General features: G+C 40.6%; 2 protein-coding genes across 9 annotated transcripts in view; both read right to left on the bottom strand.

Moving 5' to 3' along the window:
- LOC146612974 (ATP-dependent 6-phosphofructokinase, platelet type-like) overlaps nt 1-6,567 on the bottom strand; it is a 41,259-nt gene extending 34,692 nt beyond the window's left edge. For all 4 annotated transcript variants that reach the window (XM_085378677.1, XM_085378673.1, XM_085378676.1 and 1 more), the window contains exons 1-2: nt 6,386-6,567; nt 687-760 (exon numbers count right to left, since the gene is read on the bottom strand). In XM_085378677.1, the coding sequence (XP_085234803.1) occupies nt 687-760; nt 6,386-6,494 (183 nt within the window). In that variant the 5' untranslated portion in view covers nt 6,495-6,567. The remainder of the gene's footprint in view (nt 1-686; nt 761-6,385) is intronic.
- A 6,307-nt stretch (nt 6,568-12,874) lies between these two features.
- Nucleotides 12,875-27,633, bottom strand: part of LOC146612973 (nuclear receptor coactivator 2-like) — a 52,356-nt gene continuing 37,597 nt past the window's right edge. For 3 of the 5 annotated variants that reach the window (XM_085377021.1, XM_085377023.1, XM_085377022.1), the window contains 13 exons: nt 24,167-25,385; nt 20,707-20,941; nt 20,340-20,561; nt 20,015-20,200; nt 19,823-19,928; nt 19,572-19,740; nt 19,160-19,480; nt 17,266-17,343; nt 16,730-17,153; nt 15,762-16,008; nt 15,140-15,293; nt 14,965-15,039; nt 12,875-14,278 (listed from right to left, as the gene is read on the bottom strand). In XM_085377021.1, coding sequence (XP_085233147.1) covers nt 14,267-14,278; nt 14,965-15,039; nt 15,140-15,293; nt 15,762-16,008; nt 16,730-17,153; nt 17,266-17,343; nt 19,160-19,480; nt 19,572-19,740; nt 19,823-19,928; nt 20,015-20,200; nt 20,340-20,561; nt 20,707-20,941; nt 24,167-25,385 — 3,448 coding nt within the window. In that variant the 3' untranslated portion in view covers nt 12,875-14,266. The remainder of the gene's footprint in view (nt 14,279-14,964; nt 15,040-15,139; nt 15,294-15,761; nt 16,009-16,729; nt 17,154-17,265; nt 17,344-19,159; nt 19,481-19,571; nt 19,741-19,822; nt 19,929-20,014; nt 20,201-20,339; nt 20,562-20,706; nt 20,942-24,166; nt 25,386-27,633) is intronic. The other 2 variants (XM_085377025.1, XM_085377024.1) reach the window with 2 other exon arrangements.

Genomic DNA, 27,633 nt, shown 5'->3' with positions numbered 1-27,633 from the left:
TAATGGGGAGATCTTAATGACTGAAAAACAAAGGCTTAACGACCAGAGCCATAAACAATGACTGTAGTCAGTGTGGCTGATTTAAGGTAATCTTTTCAAAATAGCACCTAAACAGCATGAAGTGAGGTGAGAAATGCTTAAATCTGTTGGAACAGAACAGCTTTCACAGAACAGCTTAAGGAGACAAAAATGAAGTGGTGGGCTGCCAACACTGTGCAGTTTTTGATATTTATGTGTACAGAGGTTTTTGCAGCTACACTTGGGTGAATTTGAGTGAACAAAATATAATTTGTTTTGCAACAACAGGCAGTAACAGCACAATGACTTGTCTGTGGCATGTTTGCGTTTCTCTTCATGAAACCTGATTTGACACAATGTGGTGAATTTACACCAAAGATTACATCTATGCAACCCTGTAGATGCGATGCATTTAACCCCAATAGAAAAATAAAACAATGAAATTCACATTTTCAGTTTTGAGACTTTGCAGCCACCTGAATGACTCCTTAAGGTCAAATTCAGTTACAAAAGCAGAGCAACATGCAGTCTTGAGTCCTGCTGGCTGTATCACAGACAATCACAGCTCGATAAAAAAGACTCGTCAGTTCTAATTTAGTTCACCGTGTGATGTGACAGACACTGCAGACTCTCCTGGGGCTATGTCTAAAGCCTGAGTCATGCCTCACCTCATGGATGAAGTAGACCTTTGCTCCCACATAGATGCCCATCCGCACGGCAGCCCGGACAGCTGCATTCATACCTGGAAATAGAGAAAAAAAGAGTTTGGGGTTGATACAGAAACAAACAGTGTTTCTCACATATCATGTTTGACAGGTTGGGAAATTAACCATGTCCGTCTGCGGTAAACTGCGAGCCTACCCAGGTTCTTTTTCATGCTGACAAATTGGTCTTAAAGATATTTTTGGTGTCAGCTAATGAAGAACCGCCATGTTTATTAAAACTGCAGCGCAGCGACTAGCAGCAGTTTGACCTTTTCAGAGGATGTGGGAGACACAGAAACTGGAGGTAGAAAGTAGTTAATGTCGGTCTTATTCTAAGGTGCTTTTGACATTTAAGAAATTAGATCTGTCAGTGAACTAAATAAACGATGTTTCCATAAATGTGATTGTATAAGCAGCAGCACAAACAGGGCGTGGCAGAAAGCTAGACAGACCAGCAGATAACAGGAGCGGTAAACGCCATCGAAAAAACAGGGAGACAGGGAGAGGAGACTGCAAGTGAGAATCCCTCTGAGGATTTTGTGTCAAAACATAGAAGGGTCTGAAAGAGCACTTAGTGAAATTAGAGACAGAACAAAACATAAACCTTGAGCTAAGTCTGGTGTCACAGTGAAGGTGCAGTTTTACATCACCGAAGACTCCCATAAAAGCACGATGACGAGAAATATCTGATGTGTAAAAACGCTGAGAGAAGGAATAAAGGTGGTATTGATGTTACTTTGATTCTGTGTCGCAACCTGCATACAGAATAAGAGCTGTAATAAAACTTTAATGATCCTAACGCTAGGTGTAATAAGAGAACCTGAAAAAAAGAAACAAGCTCTACGTATCAGCCTGGGCTGAAAATAACAAATCCATCTTCCACTGTTTCATCTTTGAATTTTGACTTATCAGTGAACTGATTATTTACCAAATTAAAGGTAAGATAAGCTAAGATAGACTTTATTTGTCTCAGAAATGGGTAATTTACAATTATCTTATCTTATCTTAATAATAAACAGTTTTAAGTTATTCTGAAAAAGACATCCAATCAACAAGACGCTGAATCAGCTGACTCTTGGCTTTTTATGCCATTAACACGTGAAGTGGCTGAATCATTATCGTAATTGCTATTGATTATTTCTTCTTTCCATCAGCTAATCAATCAATCTAATAGGGTCAGTGCATAGCAATTAATAAAGAGCACAGAGAACATAGATGACTGGTAAAAAAAGAAAAGGTCACTTTAAAAATTCAAAATAGGGATAAAGAATTAATTAGCCATTTATGGAAAAGCATTGGAATGACGAGCATGTTAGATCTCAGTGAGCCCAGTTTGGTGAGGCATTGCATGCATCCCAGAATTTAGCCCAGCAAGCACAAGCTAGCACGCTCTGCCAACTTAACCACCTCGCCAAATTTCTTCCCACACCACATGGAGTAAACAACCCATCCCTTTTACTGGCCCTTGTCTGCAGAATGCGTATGGGATGGGTCTACTCCTTGGATGACTATGTCACGATTTTGGCATTACTACAAGAGCTCAATTCACTAAGCTTGGCAGAGCCAGCGGGGCCATGGCAAAGGGCCAGAGCGAAACAACAAAGGCTTAGCTGGGGGAAACAAAGTTGAACATGAACTCTTCTGGAAAGGCATTGCAATCAGTCAAATGTGTGCAATCATACATTTTTTGCAGATAACTATAAACAAAGTTTTCTGTTTACCTTGCAATGATTGCAACAGACAGAAATAATGGTTTAAGTGGCAGCCACTGCATGGGCAATCAGCTTTAGATAGAGAAGCACTGATGAACAGGCTGACATCAGCCTTGTTGACTGATATCAGGCTATTAGCAAATAAGATAACAGTGTCAGTGTCAGTGGCTAATATCGATCTCTCAAGTCACATCATTTTGTGTTTGATGAATGTTCAAATATAATTTGGTAAACAAAGCAAACTAATAAAATAAACGTATTAATAATGTATAAAAATACTGTATCTCAAAACTATCATATGCAGGAAGACTTTAACTGATCAAGCACACACATCCATACATATGCAATAATACAATATGCAATAACACTAAGTGCAATAATCCTTTCTGTCATCGTTGTATTTTTACTCAGTTGTATATAGTATTTGTATTTATATTCTATTTTTATCTTATTGTATATTTATTTTATTTTATTCTACTGTATATAGTATTTTATTTTATTCTATTCTGTACAGTTGTGTACTGTATTTATTCTTATTGTATTCTAATTTTTGCCTCATAACTTTTGCACTGTCCACTTCCTGCTGTGACAAAACAAATTTCCCACGTGTGGGACTAATAAAGGTTATCTTATCTTATCTTATCTTATCTTAATTCAGACAAGGACTGTTTGTATTAATGAGGGGTTTTCAAGGGTTTCTTATGATCCAAATATTCATAAACTCACTTTTCTGTCAGTGGATGACTCAATAAATCAATAGCTGCCTGCAATTTTCTGATAAGAGACTAAAAATATCTCTTTTCTAATCTTTGTTTTTGTTTTCCTCACTTCTCTTATTTATGATCATTAACTACCTCTTTTATGTAAAATAATTAATTATCTTGCCCTTTACCAAAACTACTCCTGCTGACCTAGAGGAAGTAGCAACAGCATTATAAGGCAGGTGACATCTAAGACAAATGCACTACGGGGTGGGGGTTGGGTGGGGGAGTCACCGTGCTGTCAGCACTCGTTAGCAAACACTGAACAGGCTGAAACCACATCCAGGCCTCCATACTGTGTTTCTTTTTGTGTTGGAGCTAGTGTTGCTAATAGACCTGCAAAGTGCTGATTGGTCAGAGGGGACCTGGCAAATGAGTAAAATTGAGCTGAATTGTGTGATACTATAATTGAGTTTTACAAAATTAGAAAGAAAAAAATAATAAGGATTTCACAGACAGATAAGAGTGATCAGCGACCGTGAGTACATCTCATTTATCATCTCATGTATGTGTGTGTGAGTGTGTGTGTCGTGTCCCAGCTGAGCTCTTGGATTAAATCACAAATCATGAAATGCTGTTAGTATTTCCTCCCAGACTGCTGCAATGACTAAACATCTCCAGCTCAGTCTGGGCATGTATTCTCCGCAGCGGTCGGGAAATCTGCCTTGGCAAAAATTTGTCATTGCACATGAAGCACCGATGTTCCTGTGAGTTCAGAAAACTGTAAAGTTTGCTAAATGAAAGTCTGAAAAATAGCCTGAAATATTTCACAAAACTACCGATTGTTTCTGCTTTTAAGAAAGAGGGAATTTTTATTAAGTAACACTAAAAGAGGCCTATCAGCCATATTTCTAGCTCTGTGTTTTTTTTTCTTAGTCTCTATTAGAAACGCTTTGCTTCAATTACAGTTTACATATTCTTTATATGGCTTAATCTGAACCTTGGTGAAGATCCTCAGTTCATCCACTGTCTGAAACACAGAAGGTTTGACTGGAAATAAGGAAAAGCATAAAGATCCTCTTTAATGATTCTTAAAACGTTAGCATTACACTGTCTTACATTATAACAGTACCATGCAGTTACAGTTCATTTCTTTGGTTTGTATTTGTTTTGTATTTTTTAATTTTTAATGTCTGGGTAGTAAAAATATACACATTCAGAAGAAATGTTAAATGGAACCAGTGCTCATAGACATCAGAAACTTTGTCCACATGTGATTATTATATCACAACAAACCTAATTATTCTTGGTGACAATGGCAAGCGGGGAAAAAACCTCCTTAAAGACACTCGAGGCTGTTAAAGGCTTCCACTGCAGAGAGATTCTCCAGGAAAGGCATTCAAAAGCTAGTCCTGCTATCGTTTGACCCTGGTGAGTGGGACTGTGTGCGCATCATTTTCACGCCCCGGGAACAATGTCCAAGTGTAGTTATAATTAAATCTCAGCTGCTGCCAGGAGTATGCGCTCCTACACATAGTTCCTACAGAGGCTGGCTCTATTACATTCTACACAGGTGCTCATGTGCTGCCTTCTGCTGCAGAGACAACTGAGAAACGAAATATTCATCCACTCATAGAGGAGCCTATAGGCACCGTGTGTTATGTAACAGCCTGGCTCAAAGGCAACAATGGCTCTGCTGCTGCACTGCACGCATAGAGCCGATACTACACTCCAATATCGATATATAGAAGTCCAATAAATACACTCTAGTGCTGTTTCTGGAACATCACATGAATGAATGGTGACGCTATTAGACACATAAAAATACCAAAATCACTGTTTCACCTTTTTTTTTTAAAAAAATGTTCCACTTATATTAGGCTGTCGTCATAGAACCTAATTTTACGGATAAAATGACATCCACACACAGTAACAGTAACTTATTTACGTTTCCTTTGCACATTGCACATCACAGCACACCAGCTCGCCCTCACGTAGGCGACTCAACCCTTCGTGACTTCCGGATGACTACAGTGACTCAAGGACAAAGGAAGTCACTGCAGGTCTCTTTCAAAATTAAGGCCCTGCTGCGGAAAGGGGAGGGGAAACCCTTTACTGTGAAAGGTTACGCCGGAAGACGAGTAATTTAGTCTGGCTTCTTCACGGTGGTCCTCCTCACGACTCATCTTCAGTGACACAATACGTGTATTTCTGCTGAAACATGACCCTTTTTTTAAATGAGGGGAAGTTGCAAAAATCATAGTTAATATAAAGAAATAAGATGACATTTAATGGCGTTGTCAACTTTTGCCTGAACCGATAAATTATAGGGATTTTAATGATAACAATAATAAGAATAAGAATAAGAATTTCCATCACGAGCTGTGGACTTCATGCTTTTCCACCAAAAGCAGTGGCGAAACCTGACTGAGTGCACACCACAGTGTATAGCACTGTCAGCTTTGGGCTGCTGTTTACATCATACGTGTGCCATTGGACGCGCACAGGGACGCAGGACACAGGCAATCAATACAGGAACACAGTCCATATAGATTCTGCAGTGGTGCAGAATGCATGATAAGGAGAGCGACTCCCCACGTAAGAGGATTCAATTATTTAATTACCGCGAACACTTGTTGATTTCGTTGCAGCTTTCCAAACTGGCCCCCTCATCCCTGCTGCATATCTTTTTCCAGCAGGTCGTGATTACTACTACTATTTCATACCTCCTCAAGCGGTTATAAATAGTCTACTGCAGCATCCATGGAAAAATGTGTAAGACAAGGGTTTCAGAGCAGCTGTTGCGTAATAGTCGCTGTGATTTGCTTAATACCTTGTAAATAATGGGTATCAAGAAAAAATAAATATATACAAGGCAAATAAAATGCATTATTTATTTTTTCATGTAATTATGCACCTTGATTGACCACCACGCTTTTTGACAAGCTTGGAGGGGATACATCCATTGTCGGACAGGCCTCTAGCTAACATATTTCTCCAAATCTCCACAAAGAGGTAGGGAGTAAAATTAACCCTACAACCAGACTATGGGAAGAACCGCTTATACTTAAAGTAGCCTAACTCTGGCAGTGCGTGCCACTACCACGTCAGCCTCAGTAAACACGTCTGATAGCATATTTTAAGAGAGGAGTTTATTCTCCTGGTGCTTTCTCGGCAGCACTTTTACGCGAAATTATCTATTTTCATTAGGGCAGGAGCGCCGTCCGATAATGGAACCTCACTAAGTTACCTTGGGCATCTCCGCCGCTGGTCAACACTGCGATGGATTTACCAGCGCCGGATAGATTCTCAAAGAATTTCCGGGTGTCCTGTCGCTTTGGTGCCGATGCGCCAGCCATCTCTGTCTCCTTGGCCCCCGTCACCTGTTAAATAAAAATGTTAGATTTACTCTTCTACAAGCAGCGACCAGTAATACTGTCAATAACCGTGACAGGGGAACTACTGGAGGACTGCAGTGGTTACCGCCCTCTTTCTCATCATACACACCCCCTCTGCAGAGGTCCTACATTTAGTGAGGTGAGTCACTGCATGGCGGTTTCGGTGGCGCAGTGGGGTCAAGTGTCAAGTTCTGGGGTCAAAACGAGGCCATTTGGCCTTTCAAAGAGCGAAACTGCCCTGAAGCCATTAATTGCTCAGCCCTTTCACTGAAATCCATCCAGCCTTCCTGTGTGGTGATGAGTCACAGTGAAAATGCGCAGGAAGTTAAGTTTTTCTACATCTAAATCATTATGACAAATTATTACTTTGTTACAGAAATTTGAAGGTTTTGTGCCTTTCGCTGATCTGCAGTTTATATAATGTTTACAGCTTGTACCTAAAAGAGTGGCCAGTGAGTCTGTCTTTATGATTCTCCTAATTCTTCATGCATGGAAGATGCTAAAAAAGATGCTGGACACAATCCTTTTGGTTCAAATTGACACGATAGCATCACACAGTTACTGCTGATTTATAGACACCCAAACAATGCTTATCTCTGTTCCAACACATCCCAAAGGCGCTCTATTGAATCTGGTCATGGGTACACTGTGAGTTGGACATGATCACCAACAATATTCTAGTAGGTTGTGTCATTTACACAATGCTCAGTTGATACTAAGGGGCCAAAACATATCATTACAACACCACCATTAATACAAGAATACAAGGCAGAAATAATCCATGCTTTCATGTTGTGAAAGTCAAATTGTGCTGTACCAAGCAAAAGTAGAAATCCTGATACATCAGACCAGGGAATGTTTTTTTCCCATTCATCTGTTGTTGGGTTGAGCCCACGTCGGGCTGTTGGAGGCCTTAAAAAGAGTGAAAATTGCCATGAAGCCATTAATTGCTCGACCCTTTCACTGAAATTCAACAACAAATATGTTTCATGAAAAACCTCAGATATAGTGTGTTTGTTTGTTGTAGCATCAGGACACACCCAACCAAACATTATTATTTCATTGACTGACTTGTCTTAATATTACAACCTTTAAATAAATAACGAGTAACCCAGTGTTCCTCATTTCTCAAACTTATTTCCAGGATTCTCAAGCAACTTAAAGAAGTCCAGACGCTTTTCTTTCCAAGCTCCTTAGGGTGGCTGTAGCTCAGGTGGCAGAGCAAGTCAGCCACTAATCAGAAGGTCGGTGGTTCGATCCCAGGCTGCCTCCGGGCTGCATGTCAAATATCCTTGGGCAAGATACTAACCCCATGTTTGCCTACTGGTGGTGGTCAGAGGGCCCGGTGGCCCCTGTGTCCGGCAGCCTCTCCTCTGTCAGTGCGCCCCAGGGAAGCTGTGGCTACAATGTAGCTTGCCATCGCCAGTGTGTGAATGGGTGAATGACTGAACGTAGTGTAAAGCGCTTTGGGGTCCTATGGACTAGAAAAGCGCTATACAAATGCAGGCCATTTACAACGAGTAACCCGTTTATAAATGCTATATTTTTTTTGTGGCATTAACTGGGACGCTGTAACAACCCAACATAAATTATTCAACTTAAATTCTGCTCTTAAAAGCTCATTTCCACTTTACTGTCTGGGAGAAACAGCAGAGTGATGCATCGTCGCTTTTTTCCTCCCTTCTTTGGCGCTCGCGAGCCGCTCTTAGAAACCAAAGCCAAAGCCAGTCTGTCTGACTGACAGCTTGGTCCACCAATAGGAACCCAGATCACGTCCCATGGAAAATTCCAACCAATTATAGCCAGGAATATGCGCCTTCATTCGGGAAATAAGAGACTTTGAGCAATAATTCATAAATTCCTTTGTAATCCAAACACTAAAAACGTGGAGTATTACAAAAGCGTGAACATTTTACATAACGTAACACCAGCAGATTAGATTATTAGAAGAGAAAATATCTAACGGCAGCACCAGAGAATAAACAGTTACAAATCCTGTCGTTGCTTAATATTCTCATGTCATCCTATAGGAGCCGTGTTTTTTAAGGATCATTCCCTACATCATCATTTTGAATTTCAGACATTTGGAAATAACAAAAATATTTCTAATCCAATCATAAAAACGCTGCAGATAGAATTGGTGACCTTTCACGAATCCCATGACCTTGAGTAATCCTCTGTATGCTATAGGCTTTATCTACTCAAGCCCCACGTGACTTCTCACACTTGTTGCCAGCCACATTTCATAATATTAGATTCATGACAAAAACATTTATCTGAAGGTATGCTGGAGCAGTGTTCATATCTATACTGGTGGACAGAAGGCAGTGCCTGCTGCTGCCTGATTAGATTTGAAGGGCCACACAGAGTGCACCGGTCTCTGGACCAGTTCCAAGTTTCCCTGTGCAGAAAACAAAAGAGCCTTACGAAGGCAGGGTGTGTGTGCCGTTGTGACATTTTTGCTGTTCCTCACTTGTCCGAACTTAAATAGGGAACCACTCTGGATGCCACATGATTCTCGGATGTGTCACACAGTTGCACGGCCAAACTATTTCCTGTGTTACCCTCAGCATGTCAGATATACGAGAATAAACAAACTGCAAACTGAAACTAAAAACTGACACTTTAAAAGTAAATGTCAGTGGAATTTTAACAGTGTCTGATCATTGATTAGTGGGGTGTGCGGGGCTCGGGGGAAGGGGAATTTTCCCAGGATATTAACAGGTGAGGAGAAAGGTCTTTGGGCCATGGAAAGGGATCATAAGTCAGCACTATTTCAAGGCACTTCGGGTATCCATCAATCATGCAGAGGCTACGCACCACCCACATTTTAAAGCACATTTATCCCACATAACTTACATTTATTAACGTTTTGTTGTGGTGTTAAGGTTAAATATAAAGTATATAAAGACTGGGATTCCCTGGGACCGCACAAGTCACTTTATGGATGAAATTGAAACAAAGACACAGCTCAGTTCAGTAAAAATAATTTATTTACAGTGGCATGAATCATAAATTAACAAGCAGCATTGGCAAAAGCAACATTAGAGTCGACAGCTTGCATAAAAATGTGTGAACGTCCGGACTTCTACATAAGAAAATAATTAATGAACTGTATGCACTGGACTGTGTCACAGCTGAGATGTTAAATCACAGTAGAGAGGGTACTTCAAATAGCGATGAGAAAAATATTCTTCGACACATGCATTCTCCTTCTGTTTTGCTCTAATTTACCACTGCGTAGTTATCAGGATGTCAGACACATTTCATAAGTGGAAAGAAAGAACCCAAGAAAATCAGAGCAAGTAACTTCCTTAAATGACTCTTAGAGGGGAAGTGAGTCAATTTACTGACATTAGAGAAGAAAGGGGAGGCAAAAATGTGTTAGGGTTGACCCAGAAGCTTTACTCAGGGGTTATTTTACCAGTGACAGAGATTACTCTTCCACTGGTTCTTTTAAACATCCCCAAAACTTAAAACCCACAAGAAGTAAGACGTTTCTTGCATGACCAAGGTCGCGTAAGTACATTTAAAACACGTGACTTTGGCGCCACCTTCTGGTAGAATCACAAAATACATCCATAACAGACCAGTTGATCCTGTCTCAACCTTTTGAATCAAAATAAAAAGAAAGAAAAATATATAATGGCCATAATTACAAAGAAGGTAAAATCACATCAAATATTAAACTATCTTAAATGAACAAAAAAACCCCTCAATTTAGTTAAATGGTAAAAAAAAAAAAAGGATCTTAGATTTCTTATATTACCCTCATATATAAGAATAAGTTTATCCAAAAGGGAAATTCATATGTCTGACGTATGTCATCTGGTATATGACTGTTCTATTACAGAGGTTATCGATTCCTGTTCTGATTCCCAGGGTTTAAATTATGCTGGTGTCTCTTATTTACAGGTAAGGTGTCCTTTGGTGTCTGATGCATGGCTTTATGTCATCAGGGCCACTGACCGGTCACTTCCAACATGTGAAGGGTGCGTTTTAACAGAAACCACAATCTTTTTTCTAAAGCTAACTGAAAAAACAACCAAACATAACTAAATAGTTTTTAGTGGCTAAATCCTATCGAGCAGTCTTTAGTGGCTATGTCTAAACCAGTGAATGAAAGCCAAATTTCAAAGACAAAACAAACAGCAGGGGAAAACAAGTCCTGACACAAACCCCGATCTGCAGGCTGACAAACATGCATTTTGTAAAATTGTACATTTTGTGCGTAAAGCTGAAACACAGGTGGTGCTATGTAAAACCCCCAAGATGGGAACTCTTCACACTGAGCCTCCACCCCAAATATTTCTCAAGCACAGAGAACTGAAAAGTGTCAGATCTTATAAAGCGGAAGTTAAAATTTGCCCAATTTCAGACTAAATCGTTCTCACACTACTGTTTGTGCTGAGACAATTTCAAAAACAATGACAGCTTTTTCTTTTTGGGGGGGAAGTTGAAGATAAAGTTGCTAAAAAGTAAGCTCGGTGTGAACAGATACTCATATGGAAACTTAACACTTCCGACAAATCATTCGAAATAATATCCAGTTCCACAAGTAGGTTTTTGTTTTGTTTTTTTAATATTGGCAAATATTGAACTTTGTCAGCTATGAAAGGCAGAAATGATGCCTTTCTTGAATAGAAACATGGCCCTGCATTAGAATTACTTCAGTAATTCTTGGGCCACAGTAGCTCAATGTGCTTAACTGGGCGTGCTAAAAATGTAAAAAACACTTAATACCCATTAAAACCAAAAACAATGTTAGTCAGGTTAGATACCAGTACAGTGCAACCATAAATAACCATTTTGTTCTGAGTGACAACCTGTGCAGGCTCACGTCACACGAGGAAATCAAACATTAGCAGTTACTGTAGGTGGTCGTTCATCCCTCAACGTGTGACATTCGGATACTCATGGCTTACAGTTCATCATCAGTTCATCAACATTTTTGGGGCTAAAAAGTTAGGATGTGGAAACAAAGTGAGAAGCGCTACAGTGAAATTCATTTCAGTGTTACAGTGTGTATTTTCACATACTCTCAATCATATTGTCATTGTTAGAGTATCAGATCATATACAGACCAAGAAGTCTAGAAACACATGTTGCCAGTTACAGTCAGTTTTGTTCACAATTACAAGCTCACACGCACGAAACAGCACCTAAATGAACAGTACCTTGCAAAGTGATTGAATCAAAATGGAAAATAAAAGTCCAGTCTATAGAAATTTAGATTGAAAACATTATAACTTTGTGAAACGGACAAAGTAATTTAGCTCTAGTTCTTCATTTACGTAAGGATTTATCCTTGGCGCAAAAAATGTTTGCATTGTTTACCAATACATACAGTATGGAGACTTAAAGATGACAACTTTAACCACAGAAACCCAACCCAAGATTCAGCTACACACCTGCAGTGCAAGACACATTCTGGCAGGCTACAAGGTCGCGATCTTGAAGGGTCATTTCAGAATGAGCTGCAGTAGCGTCGAGATTTTTTCTTTTTTTACTTTTACACATTTTTCTTTTCATTTAGAGGCAAAGCTGCATTAGAGGCAGAAATAAGCTCACTGGTTAAATCTCAGCGGGGAAAAGTATTTCTGACAAGAATGGTCTGAAAAAAGTAATGTGCTCAAAATAACAATAGCGTTATTTTCAATGCTAATGCTAACATTTAGCCACGTGACACCATTCTAATTTAAGATGTTATAACGCTAATACTGGCCAATTGGTTTTTTTTGTACCAAAACCCTTGTTAGTCCAGGAAAACAAAGTTACTGAAAACTAAGATCTTAAAGCTAGAAAAAGAAATTATTATTATTGCTACTTAAGTGGAAAGCTAAATAGGTTAGCTAGTTTGTCAAAATAGCTTTAGGATTCTAGCAATAGCTTGTGATTTTGTAGCTGGGAAAGCTAAAGGGCTAGCCTGCAAACAGGGCAGAAAAGTGAATAAACTTTCACTTTAAGTGCTTCTTTAGCTTCATCTACTGATGCTCATTTAACCAACAAAATATTTCTGCTCTCATTTTTTGTTGAACTAAACTCCGAGCTGCTGCTTTACAATACCACTTGGGGCAAAAAAGGATATTAAAAATCTATGTACACTATCTATACACATTCACTTTCATTCAAAAAGTCATTAAATGGGGAGACAGGTCCCCTGTAACTACAGCAGTTGAAATATATTAATTTTAAATCGACATCAACATGTACCATTTGAGAGAATTTTTTTATTCTTGATATTCTTGATTGTTTTCTTTTGTTTTTTGTCATAGAAAGAATCTCTAAATCTTCTTTAAAACTATAAATAACCATAAAATATCTTTCATAAACCTTCTCATTGTCATTTTCACTTAGGCTCCAAAACCGAACCATAAAAGATATAATCCAGAGGCTTCATTTATACTCATCATCCTGCCACTTATGTTTCAGTTTCACACACGCACACACAAGAAACTTAATCCATCATAGTTACCTCAGAGACTCATAAAAAACTCTGGTAATACACTGATCTGACCAGAGGACATTCAAACAGCAAACACTGTGTGTGTGACTGTGTTAACTTGGGCAACTTGGGACCAATAACCTCCACACAAATTTTAATTCAGCAAGTTGCAAATTACCTATTTTTTTAAATGGTGCTCTATGTAGCATTTTCATTATAGACAAGCTTCTTCTCTTTTTGGACATGTTTAGTACTTGCCCCCAATTTAAGGAAGTATAATAAAAAGTGAAAATTACAGCATGACTTTGCATTTTTTTAACTAAAGTGTCAAAATGTGCAAGGAATAAGTTTGTTGCTTGCTCTATCCAACTCCAGCTCAACAAAGCATGCTGAAAAATGCTAGAGGTGGAGAAGTTTACCTCGTTTCTTGATGGCAATTCAAATAATATCTCCTAATGAACCCTGAATGTGCTACCGGTGTCTGATTACATACTATTACTGTTGAAACCCTCACAACATCCGTTTTAATTGTAGAGGAAATCCGGGGATATTTCAGGAAAACTGAATATCATAGGTATTGAAATCAATTTTAAGATGTAAAGGTTGTAGAAATACAACCTTTACGCCTGTTTACAGCTGTATGTGCTTTTCTTTCCCTCCTTGTAAATTTACGTCCCCCCAAAAACGCACACACACTCACATTTTCTCATTTCTAGATATAACCTCCTTATCCAAACTTCTTTTTAAACTATAAGAAAAACAAAGCTTGAAAACCTTTTTAAAAATGCTACACAGAACACCTTTCAGTACTTTTATTAACTATTTTTTAGAAAAATTCTGTTTTAAAAGTCCTCTTAAGTGTTTGATTACTGTGAATACAGTGTTTGATTTGACTACAGCTTACAGATACATACCACATGTTGATTAGCTGATATCAATCAAAGAATAAGTTACATTGAAAACCTAAAAACCACAAATAGCTGGGGGTTTTCAGGATTATCCTCATGTTGGGCATTTGCTGTCAGGATGGTTCAGATGGCAGTTTACCTGTAATGTCAGACTTTTTCTTGCATAAAATGTTAAGCAATGACTAAACCCACTGTGAATGTAGTCCTGAAGTTTGCACATGTCTCAGTTGTCCTCACGCTATAGAGCCTCTGAGTTGCCTGGTGTGACAGAGGGGCAGTGTTCTCATCAAGTCCTTCATACGTCTCTGTGAGCTGAGCTGAATGGGTGTCAGTGTTTTTGCATGGATTCCCTCACTGCTCGTCTCAACTGCAGCCTGGGGTCAGCAAAAATTCTGTAGAAGACAGAAAATCATCAAGGTAATTTAAATTACAGTCACTCTGATAACAAAGAACTGAACTGAGTTTTCTGCACTCATAAGTGGTTTCCAAGTGCTGATTACAAAAGATCAATAAAAGGGTAACAAATGATGTATCAGTTTAATAAACAAGGACCATCTGATCATTTGAATGCTTTCAACATTTTAAGATCTCTACTTGTTCTGGGGGAAGAACTTCAAATGCATTTCAATTTAAGTCTTTATGTTATTACAGACTTTTACTCCACAGAATCAAAACCAATCATGTAACCAAAAACAAAACAAAAACTGATTTTTCACCCACACCTTATATCTCATTTTCAGCCATTAAAGGCTTCCAGTGCACATTTTAAACACAAATTAATGAATTTAAATCTAAAGACTGAAAGCGGGGCAATACCAAGCTAAGGATGGCAAAATCTGAGCCTAGAGTTAAACCATTATTTTTATAGTGTAGTGATGGGTGCACTTTTAAGCAACAGTGTACAGCCACATCACAGAGCATTTCCACCTATAGCATGCATTTCCCAGCAACCTGCAGCAATTACTGTGTATTACACCCTATGTTTTGTTACGTTTTACAACACTGTGCCTGTGCTAGTATTACAGAAACATCCGTGCAAATAGGATACGAAGATGTTTTGAAGAAGTGCATTACTTACAGAACTGGATTCACCCTCTTGAGTCAGCATGTCAATCCCTGTTATCTGTTCCAGGATAAGGCTGCTTTCATTGCCCTGCAAATTCATAGTGAACAACCACAATTACAGCTTCTGCATGTGTGACAAAACAACATAAAAAGAATTAGGTGTGACAATGTAAGCTTGTATGAAGCACCTGTTCTGTATTCATAGAGGCCATGGAGCTCATCTGTCCAGACATTGGGTTCATGCCATTATTGCCCATGGCAAGGTTCATGTTGTTGTTGCCACTGTACATTCCTCCACCGGGTTGTGTGGAGTAGTGAGACTGAGACTGTTGGGGGTAGACACTGAAAGAAGACAAGCTGAGTCAAAAAGGATAAAAAGAATTCTAAAAATAAAGAAAAATAAACTAAAATGACTGAGACCTATTATGCTTTTCCTTATTCTCTGCCATGTGTGCATCTTTAAAATAGCTACTCTTTGTTCTATATGTCAGCAATTAGTGTGGATATCCCTAATTTGGAAACAATAACAATTATAATAATATTTAGGAACACACAGCTCTGACTTTGAGGACAGAAACCATCTCATCAGCTGTTCAAGCCTTCGGTTTCCTCAGGACAGCCAATCAGAAGTAAGCTGGACTAACATTACAAAGGCGCTAATACTGCTAGTTTTGGACAACAGAAGGCCAAAACAAGCCCCCAAATAAGGATTACTACTGTGAATATGCAAATCTACTCTTGTAAAAGCCAATAACAGAAATACTCAGCTGTAAATAAACACAACATTTCAAAAGCATTTGCACATAATACCTGTTGCTGCTGGTGATGTTGGCAGGCTGAGACCATCCGTTGAGGTCGGCACTAGGCTGGTAGCTGGGAGGTCCTCCCTGGTTCGGACCCTGGTGTTGGGTTTGGGGTGGACCTTGGTTTTGCTGCAACATAGGGCTCTGACCCTGCCCCATTCTGGGGGACAGCAAGGGGCTCTGCGGCGTGGTGGCCCCGCATGGAAAACAGGACACTGGATCCTGGTGTTGCTGCTGCTGCTGCTGGCTCATTCCTGCACGTCAGAGTGTCATAGACAGTTACAATAACACAAGTAAAAACTAAGACTTTATAATAATTTTCAGATGGTGGTAATCTGGACTAGTTAGACCCCAACATTATATGAAGATCTTACCAAAAGGATAAAGTGAATTTGAGACAAATGAGAATGACCTTTCCTCTGAGACTCAGAGAAAAGTTTTTTACAGTATCTGAAAAATCATCAAAATCTTTGATTCACCAATGAGAGAGCCCTATAACTGAAAGACCAACCAGAAATGGAAAGAAAAAAGGCCCAAACTCACCAACAGCTAGATTGTTAATAAATTAAATTCACACAAAATACTCATGTCGTATTGTCCTCACTTCAGAAGATCTTTTTTGTTAAATGAAATTCATTTACTTCAGTTCTGACAGCACTGACAGAACTTTTACAAGCCACCCCACCCCTTGTGATTGGTTTACGACAGTTACAATAAAACAATCACAGAAAAAAAAATCGACTTCCTTGTTCTTTTAAGTAATAATAAGAAAATAATTTTGCTTCTGTGTTGATTAGCACAGAAAAAAAAGACAGCAGAAGGAAAAAACTAATCATGCAGCCTCCACCAACACCCAGTCATGAAAAAAGAAAAAAAAGACCGCCACCACAAAAAAAAGTAAAAAGAACTACAGCACATCTTCCATGAAGCACACACAGACCACTGAGATGCTGTTGCTGTGCTCTCATCATATACCTGCACTGCTGAAGTGGAAGGGACTGTGGTGTGATGGCGGACTCATTACACCTCTGTATTGCCCTCCCACATTTCCCATCATGCCCTGACTAGCCAGATGATGGCTGGGGGAGTGAGGGGAGGAGAAGGGGCTGGAGGAGCTTGGATGAGGAGGAGAGGGCAGGCCTGTACCGTAGCTGGAGGCCGAGTAGGGGAACTGCTGCGGGTTGCCCTGCGGGAGCCGTGGGTTGGTACCACCCATGGGCATTGGCGTAGGAGCAGCGCCCCCAGTGGGCATATTGGGTGGCATGTTGATGCCCTGAGTGCGCATCATCATGGCACGCTGCTGCTGCATGTGCTGCTGCTGCTGTTGTTGGCGTTGGCGTAGGTGGTTGGTGAGGTACTCGCGCTGCCGCTGGGCCATCATCTCAGAGTTGAGGGTTCCCTGCAGGAGGAGATGCACATTTAGGCAAGGAGCAAAAAGGGGAAATGATTTGTGCTGATAATATTTAGCATGTGTTTACAAGAGAATAAAGTGTTCGTGCAGGCAAACCGACCTGGTTTGGTACATTAGACCGTAGAGGTAGATTCATGTTGGAGACTCCACCCATCTGGTTCACCATTGGCTGTCGGTTCTAGAGAGAAGGCAGAGCAGCCCGGAATTAAAAAAAATATGATATTGCAATTTTGCCCTTAATAAATGCCTTAAAATACATTCAATGCATATGATTAACTGATGTGCACAAGTACTGAAGCACTGATCTGGGTGTTTGTAAAAGTTTTGCAGTTTTGCATTCACCTGCAACCCATTTAAAGAAAAAAAAAAAGAATTAAAATCACATTTTTGATTCAGATGGGTTTTGAAAAAAAGTTTTCTTCTATAAATAAACTTCACTGTCTCTCTGCTGGCACAATAAATGTAAAGCGGGAAGTGTAAAAGTCGTGCCACACATCTGAACAAACTGCTAATTGCTGCTAATTTCAGTGACGTTTAAGGGACAAAGCGTTTTGCCTTGACTCTCCACCAGGTGGCAGCCTGGACCAAAACACCAGCTGTGTCTTTGTTGGCGTAGACAAAATTTAAGACAAAACAAAAACTGAAAATCTAGATAAGCTCAACATTTATGTAGTAATACAAACACAATAAAAAAAATAAAAGTGTTTCACATAGAGAAATTAGACAACAACAGCTTTTCAAAGAGAAATCCTAACGTGTTACCAGCTAATAGTATAAGGTATGTGTATGAATTTGTCTGTGCATATTTTGCCGTTTCAGCTGTCAACTGTCTAAGCAACAAAAAAATGCCGATTAAGCCAGAAAGCTGGAAAACATTTGTGCTTTTCTAGCTGCTGCAGTTCAAACTCAGTGAACCCTGTTGGCTCAGAGGCATCTTTTGTAATCAGATTTTTCTTTTTCAAAATGGTAATGAGGTTTCATGCTTGAATGAAACATCAATGCCTGGTTTGCCAGGATTCATGACTGAATCATATGAAACAGTTTGTAGTTACAGAAAGGAAAAGATTTGTTTCTGTGATCGTACTTAGGTGACATTAAGGGATGGACATGACTATAAATATATGTAACTGACTGTCTGCAAAGCAACTGATGTCCTTTTAAACCCGGTGACTGCTGGGGTCAACAACAACAACGGTCAATCACAATCACTGTACTGAATTTCCATAAAAGCGTTGCTTTACAAGACAAACTTTACTTGAAATTTTTATTTGCTCCAACCACCAGTTGCATGCAGCAATAATTGCTGGCTTTTTTAAGCAACAAAGAGAATCAGAAAGAAAAAAGAACCAAATGGAGGAACTTGTTACATTAGCCAGGTCACATCTTTGAATTTAATCTAATCTTCATGCTGAGTAACTAATTATAATTGTCCTTATATCCATTTCTGTCAGAAAAACTGGATTGATATTTCATCTGCAGTACTTTATCTTTAGTAGTATGGCTCTGTTCTGGGACCTCGCTGCACTTTGACATGGGATGGCAAGGCAAGACTAAGGCAAGAACAGCAGCAATAACCCCCTCCCCAGAACTGAGCAAGCACCAGTGAGAACAGGCATAATATCGACTATGTCAGAAATAGCATGAAAAGGATGAAGCTGGGTTGCAAAGTGGTTTGCAGAGGCAGAAGAAACTGTATGCAGGATGACACAGCTTAGAAAGGACACCCTAAGAAGGATGTGCTTTCCAAGAAAGGATCAGCACTGCCAGCTGCACTCTGCCCACCTGCCAAAACTAATGCCATGTTCAGCTTTTTGTTAAGCACTATTAGCTACAAGTAACGCCTACACAACCTGTAACTGCTCTGTCATCAAGCATTGAGCACAACCAACACTGTAATACAGTATTGCAACATCAATGTTATATTGTGTACAGTAAAACGTCTGGAAATCTGGAAAAAATAAAAGAGTGAAATTCAAATATTTGGCGCCACCTACCAGCTGAGCCTGGAGTCTGTGCTGCAGCTGAAGCCTCAGGTTATTGGGCTGTGGGGGCATCATAGGATTAGGCCCCCCTGGTCGTATGCCAGCCTGCCTCGGCCCTGCACCTCCAGGCATTCTCATCATTGGGGGATAACATGTGTGCGGCATTCTCTGAGCCCCCATGTGGCTTCCCATAGATTGGCCGTGATAACCACCATCAGGAGGCATGCCACCATAACTTGCCTGACCTGCATAGTGTTGACTGTAGAGAGGAGGCTTCATGCCAGCTGCTGGGTCCGAGGAGCCCAGGTACTGGTCCTGGTCTGGCAGATGACCCTGTAGAGTGGTGAAAAGTGCTTCACATGTTATTTACCAAAACTCCAAAACAGGTTATATGTTTAGCATAGAGTGGCTTAAAGGAGCTCACCTGTCCTGCCAATGTGGGGATTCCCAGCATTTTGTCAATCTCCTCTAGACCCTCGTAGTCCTTTAGCACCGAACACAACTGGTTCAGTAGAGTGCCTTCATCTGGCTGGCCCTCAGACCCTGTGCCGCAACACCCCATGCCATCCTCCTGGGGGACACTGTATGGTGGCCTGGAAGGTAAGTTGGCATTATTATCAAACTAGATTCAGTGCTTCATTTTCTGCTTATGATGACTCTTCTCTTATGCCATACCTGCTTGGATTTCCATAATGATCCATCATCATTCGGTCTGGCCAAGGAGCAGTCTGATTAGGTGGAGCCTGCTGCTGAGGGTAAGGAGGCGTTGCCATGTCCAACTCTGCAGGGGAAAAATACACAGAATATCAGAAACAGCGTAGAATTCAAGGAGAGAAGAGTTTCTGTTATTTGCCCATTTTCTCTTACCGTTGCTCATCATCTGCATATTAACCATGGCTCTGGATCCAGATGGAACACTGCCTCTTGCAGGGAGTGCAGCATTCATGTTGGGAACCATACGACCAGGTCCAACTCCCTGGCCCATTACTGGGCCTGCAGAGCCCCCCATGGGCCTCTGGGGACTCCAACCTTGCTGCATGGAGCCACGCATTCCTGTTATGGGGAAAAGATTCATTCAAAGGTTATTTAGTATTATATATGTATTTGTATATATGTGTATATATGTATTTGACATACATATTTGCTATATAGCCAGAAATACACCTCAAAGTTATATCTTGTTCTGCCTCACCTGTGTTAGTCATTGCAGCTTGGTTAGCCATGCCCGCGTGGGGTCCCATCATGCCTTGTTGCTGCTGCTGTTGCATTAAGTGGTATGGGCTACTGTTCCTGTGCTGAGGAGGGAAAGGCCTGTTGGTGTGAGGGGAGGGGCCCATGCTGCTGTCAAGAGACATGCTCCTTATTGGAGGACCACCTTGAACTGGATGGCTGGGCCTGGGACCATTAAAGCCTGCTAGGAGGAAAAACAGTATTTTTTATTCCCCATACAGTACTGTACATATTTAGAGACAATCTGAAGATTTTCTCAATATTTAGCAAGTTCAAGATGTTGGAATGGTGTAATTCAGTCAAACACAAACACTGTGTTGCAGACGTACTTGCGGGGACGATGGGAGGGAAGGGTCTGTGCTGGGTGGGCGGGCTGCCGCTGTCTTTCATCTGCAGAATGTCAGAGATGATGGTCTGTTTGTCGACAGAGGAGGCAGGTGGCACAGAAGAGGAAGAGGATGACGAGGGATCAGCACCCCTGGTCGGTGGTTGACTGGGGAACAGCGGCTGCTGCTCCTGGCCACCACTTTGCAGGTTATCCAACAGGTCCTCGAGCTCATTGGTCTGAGACCAGCCACAGGGAAAAAACAGGATTAATAAATAGATTATTTATAGGATAAAATGACATAAAACACATTTTACATCACATGACAGTAGCACCAGTGTGCCACATTGCTGCATTACATCCAAACATACGTTGTAACATTATTTTCAGTGAAGGGCTGTTGACATTTAGGGAACTGAATAATGAAAAAAATGCATGCTTTCATGTGACAATGTGCAGAAATAGGGTTCGAAAGTAGATGTAACATCATGTGGTTTCATGTCTTTTTTCCATATGCTGTGGTAATCCTGGCATGCCACTAAAACTAGTTCATAATTCAAACAACGTATGTCACTATACGGTTGCCTCTGGCCATTTGGTTGATGAAGAGAGGAGGAGCTAAAAATAAACTGCTGGTGCTAATGAGGTCATGTGTGATGTACAGTAAGTCCCAATCACAGCTCTGTTTAACACCAAGAGAACACACACACAGATACAGAGTGAAAGGTGAAAACAGAATGGCCACACACCAAAGGAAACACTAGTAAAAAAGAAAAAAAATGTGTAAATGAAAAAATATATTTATTTTTATTATTTCAGAAGTTCAGCTGTTCATAACATTGTAATAGGACCCTGCTTTATAACTCGTGGTCTTGCTAGCTGTTAGCATGGTGCTCATATGTAATATAGTACTGCTAATAGGTGTGCCTCTATTCTCCGAAAGACTGAACTTCAGTCATTTTCCATTGGCCACTTCCTGTAGCTTACTTTTACCATAAATGCACCTGCCTTGTCAATAAGCAACAATCTGAACTGAATACAGATTTACTAACTAACCAATAACAGCAGGATAGAGGGTTACGACACTGAAACCAATGATGTGTTTGGGTTTAGCAATTTTTAACCACTTGAAGGAAACCACATACATAATATTAATGTGGGCAAATGATTACATGTTGATGCTAAAAATTGCGGGTGTCTGCTATTAGCCTAAACTTTAAGCAGTCGGTGTTACAGTAGGTCTGCCATGAGATCAAGCCTTAATTTCCATTGGTCAACAGACCCAGCTCCTGACTCACTAGCTGTACTTCATTGGACAAGTTTTGGTAGCTGTTAATCACCACACGTCGGCAACACCCCACCGTATGAGCTGTTTTGGAGATTCTCTAGTCTTATACATCTAATATGAAAAATCTACTGAAGTTATAGTTTATTTTAGCATACATCTAATTAACCTGGATCCAATAGGCATAAGGAAACAGGAGGTGAACTGTGAGGAGGATTTCTCTGTAGTCTCTCAGATCTTTACACTTGATAAATTCAAAAACCAACTGCTCACTTTCTTCCTGGCACATCACACCCCTGAACAGGTGTCAATATAATAACCAAACTCCATATCAATATCATATGTCAGAGGATTTATGGTTGGTCAGTTTACATATCCCTGATAAGTCATAAAGTGTGTCTATAAAAGGAGGATGTGCTTCTCCAGTGCCAGTTAAACCTGGAGTCATTCTAATAGCCAGAAGAGGACAAGTCCTGTTAACAAAAACAAACATTTCCTTAATGAGGTCAGCCATTGTGGTGTCAACAGCTATTTCTAAATACTCAGTGGAGCAAGTTAACTTAGTCAGTTATCATCAAATGTATGGCAAAATACACAACACGTAGTGTAAGATTTAGGGCGTGGCTATTTTGTGATTGCTAAGGTGTACAGTATTCCTAATTTTTTTCAGTTAGTTCCACCATCTGCTCATAACATGTAGTTTAAAAACAGATTACAGTGACAATGAGGCTCATCTCGAGGCTTAAAAATGGAGTCTCCAAATTTGTGGGTGACATCACTGTGTCCATCTTTTCAATACAGTCTAAGTGATGAGCCACAGAATTGTTAAAGCATGTTTAAACAAACTGTCAGGTTCAGTTCAGGTCTAGTGACACATGCTCACCAGAGATGGATAGACTTTGACCATTGTTTCAAGGTCCACTGACAGATGTTCATCCACTGAGATAAAGTTTTCATATGTAATATTTATTCTGATGATGCCCATTTGGTTCCTGGAATAAATGTTTAAAAAATGTTCATGGGATTTAACATTATTTAAAAAAAAATTCAACCCTCCAAATCTAACAAATCTATAAAGTTTTCTATTAACTGGTGGCAGACATCATGGTTTATTCTTCTAGGATGCTGTGATGTGCACACATATGGATATTTTTAAACATTCAGGCACACCACACATGCAGCCGTGCACACTTATACAAATGCACGCAAACACACCTACATGTGTGCTGATCCATAGCAACACAACTCCTCTGCTGTTCCTGCAAGATATGCCTCAAACACAGTAAGTAAACTTTCCCAGCGAAACTGCAACTCTGCGCACACACACACACACACACACACACACACACACAGACACCACACAGGAGACCTGTGCAGTGTTTTTGAAATCTCATTCCCATACAGTATTGGTTTCCCTTGTTCTTCGCTCACACACACTGACTCACACATATGCCTAAGCCTTTAAACAGTACTCCTCTGCTTTCTTTGCCAGGGCATCTTGTGTTTCTGGGAGCGTGGGGGGCTGTCTAAAGAGGAACTCAACACGGATCTCACAGAACAAACGAGCATCACCGACCACATTTCTTACTTTTAGGTGTTCATGTGAACCTTAAGCAATTACAAAGATTTGTTAACAATACAGTTTTCCCAAGAAATTGAATCATCTATTAAAACAGATGTAGCGTTATGTGTTGCTTAGACAATGATGCATCTCAGTGCTTATTTTGAGGGATTCAGGGCTCCCTGTGTAGTTAGTAAAAACTCCTAATACTGAGGCCTCTGATTGTGTAGCATTTGTAACAATGACTATGACTTAAAAGTGCTGTTTTCTTAGTATTTTTAAATTGACTAAGTTTGGAGGGAGCAAGAATTAATCAGCAATGTGCTCGTTGTAAATGAGAAACAGCTGATGACTTTGATGTTACATGTAGTAAAGACATCATATTGTAGCAGGAAGCTACGACAACTACTACTGAAACGTGAAAGCTGTAATATTTAAGGCTATTTTATGTAACAAAGGAACTGAAAATACATGGAAATAATTGAGCTTCACCACCTGAAACCTAAAAAAAAAGCATTTAAAAACTAAACGGAACTGAACCGAGCACACAGGGCAAACAAAAAACAAGCTGACGCTACCAAACCAGTAGTTAATAAATCTGCCTGATAAATTACTGACCTGTGGCTCCATGTTAAAGCCTGTTTCTGGTTTCTCAGTCTTAACGCTGGAGAGCTTCAGTCCTTCACCAGGTTCTATCTTGATGGCTTTATCCAGGATGCTGTTATCATCCCTGTCCAGGAGATAGCGAAGCAATGCATTGTCCTTCTTTTTGGGGCTCCCTGGCTCCTGTTTTGTGGAGAGTTCACCTAGAGCGGTCATGCTGTCCCCGGAGGCCGACTCTGGACCAATGGGATCTTTTCCGGTTGCTTCAGCTGTTAGTTTGGCCAACTCCACGGGCGAGGTGCTGTTTTGCAGCAACCTGTGAAGAATTTTATGTTTCTCCTTTAAAGAGGTGGAGTGGTTGTTATGTCCCACCCCACCTACACCACCAAGCTGGTCCTTACAGATCTGGTCATCTCCGAAAGCACCCGTTGGTGAGCAGGGATCAGAGGGCTCCAACTTGGTGGTGAGCAGCTGGAGCAGCTTGGTATGGCCTTTGGTGTTCAGAAGTTGGTTTGGCGCATCACTAAGGTCACCCAGACTCTCCCGGTCACCATCTCTTCCCTCCCCCTGATCACCTTCCTGGTTCTGGGATGTCAAAAGGTCTTGCTCCTGAAAAGTTCCAAATAGGTCAACCTCTAAGCTTATATTGTTCTTGGCTTTTTGGCTACCGGGGTTGGAGCTGTGAAGAGGGCTCTGAAGGCCGACTGGTTTTCTGTCAGGGGACTCTGGGTGCTGTCCTTCACTGAGTCCCTGGGAAATCCTGTGGCCCTGGCTGAGAGCCTGCAGTGCGCTAAGAGAGTTAAACCCTTGGTTGGTTCCTGTGCTGCTGCACACAGGGGCTGGCGATCGGAGGCTGGCTGCAGGAGAGAAAGAGCCAGGGGGGTGCTGGGGGAGATGCGGACTACTACAGCTGCTGCTGCTAGCTGGCATGCTGGGGCTCTGGCGATGACGAGGAGACAACATGGCACCTTGGGCCCCTGAGGTGATACTGGGGCTTCCCAAGGCTAAAGGGCTGCCCAGCTTTTGTGCATGGCTATTTCCCTGAGGCGTAGGCGCTCGCCCTGACATAGCTCCATAACCACGTCCAAGGTTGCCAGAGGCTGTGGCAGCGTAGTGTGTGTTGCTGGTGACACTGGCGTCAGGGGAAGGAGAAGACACACTCATACTGGTTGGGGTCATTGGTTTGGCCATAGCCTGACTGGCAGATGTGTCTGCAGTCATGCTGCCGTTTTCCCTGGATGAAAAAGAAGACAGTCAAGAATGAGACCTATTCAGTTATGTGCTGTCAGTATGTAGATATGCAGACTCAGTGTGTATGCTGAGCTGATAAAGCTTGACAAAACATAAGGGATAAAACCTACAAGCCACATGTCACACAGTTATACATAAAAGAGATGAAAATAAAGATTTAACGTGAAGCAGGCTCTATTATAATGATATAAACGTCCAAATAAAATTCTATTATACCACCTACGGTTATTGTGTGCAATCCATCATCCCTGGGAGATTCCACTGACCAACACTTTCTAGTGACCAGTGTCTTTTGAATTTTGCACAATGTGTTTGCATTCAAATATAGACCCCTTCCTTCCTGCTGCATGTATTTTTCTTTTTGGAGTGTCATCTTGGGGAGAACTGTTTTCTCGAATGGCTGAAAAGGAAGTCGGTGTGTTGGTGCCTTAGTATCCTGCACCTTGCCCTTTTTCATGTTAAACATTTGCCTGGTGAAGACGTAGTAGAGTTGATATGCTTTTTCTTGAATCACACTCAAATACAGCTTTTGCAGATGAAAAAAAATTATATTATTGTATCTTCAAAGATGCCCATTCAATCACATCTTATCCAGTTAGATTTGTCAGTGGTGATGGTATAAACAGAAAGGCAACGAACTTTGATTCTGAGTTTCAGAGCCTACAGACTGAGGCATCAGTCTTTTAGTCCAAAGTCCAAAACATTCTGGAATAAGTGATAACGATGTCACATGTAAGGATTAAGTAGAGTACACCATAAAGTAAAACAACCAGAGCAGGTCTGCGAGTATACACAAGTGAGAAAACATCATAGTAACAAGGGACAGAGGGAGTAACTGTAACAGAGGGAGACTTTCAAACATCAATCAGCTTCAGCTCCACCAAACACACAAAGCTCTCATTGTGCTGAATTCTAGTGCAATAATTTTCAATGTGAAACTTGTGGAAGTAAAAAGGGCAAGTTCTCGCCATTGATCCACAAACACTCTGGGTAACAGTCCTGGCATTGTTTTCTGACCACTGTCCAAACCCAGACTTTGAGCATTCGTATCAGCACTTGGATGTTGGTAGAGTCGCAATCCTTCCCTGTGGAGGGAAGGAGGAATGAGGGCACTGTGGACTGGTAGTTCTTGTGTGACTTTTGGCTTTAACATACGATGACAACTCTGTATAAGAGACTCTCTGTTTACAATGCAAACTACAGAACCAAATGAGGAAGAAAATGGCCAAAATTGTTAGGGAATGTAAAAAAAACACAAAAGTACATCTTTTTCTTTAACTAAAATAAGTATGTCGCTTTTTCTGAATGGATGAAGGCAATTTGGGGAAAGAATTTGGTTTGAATAAGGAAGAGAGAAACTTGGCACTTGGATGGAGTTAAGTGGCAGCTGCAAGGGTGATCAGAAGATTCATAAACAAGAAATCATATGACTTAACTCCTCAAATCTAAAGGTTTTCTATGACTGGAGGACAGATATGAAGCTTAATCTGGAAAGACTCTCCCATTCTTGATTTTAGCATTTTGGGTGCCACCATCAGACCTTTTTGGACAAAAAGGTGGAATATCAGCAAGTCTGGTTGCTGGTGTTATCTGTGCAGCACAGATACAGATGTTAAGTAACACATTAATGAAATACAAGAATTCCACTCACCAAAAGAAGAAATGACATACTTGGACAGGACTTTTTAATCTTTAAACCAGCAGAGAGCCAAGCTAACTGCTTTAAAATCCTTTGAAGGGCACTTTTGAGGCCCCAGCAGGCCCATTGTTGTTTGCTGTGTGAGTATACTGTGTTGCTCTCTTCTCTGTCTTAGGTAACGCCTATCTCTCTGCGGAGCCAGTGAGTAGCACTCAGCAATCAGGCCTGGGAGTACTTAAGCTGGGGAAGATGAGCTTTTCAGGGAAGAGTCCTTTGTCTCTGCAGCATTTGAGTGGTGTGCACAATGCACAGGCACAAACAGAGCAGGTCAAACAAGAGGTCTGGTTCAGAGATTTAATTTGCGGAGATGGAGCCACATGGTTAATGATACAAATTTTAAACCTACAATTTAAACAGGTGATTTATTTTTTAAATGGTCATGCTCCTATATTTGTTATGAAAGAGGAAATTAGCTATAGAGACCAAAAGTAATTTATGTACCAGATGTACCAATCAAGTATATTTCTGCTGTAAATTAGGCTTTTAAGTAGTCATTTGAACAACTTATGTTGTTCAAATGACTAGTCTTATG

This window comes from Diplotaxodon limnothrissa, linkage group LG18, assembly GCF_057381915.1.
Source record: "Diplotaxodon limnothrissa isolate DT_005_m linkage group LG18, D_limnothrissa_male_GT1.1, whole genome shotgun sequence".
In the NCBI taxonomy this organism is placed as follows: domain Eukaryota; kingdom Metazoa; phylum Chordata; class Actinopteri; order Cichliformes; family Cichlidae; genus Diplotaxodon; species Diplotaxodon limnothrissa.
Note: the sequence above shows the minus strand (reverse complement) of the source record. Positions and strands in the feature narration are given on the sequence as shown.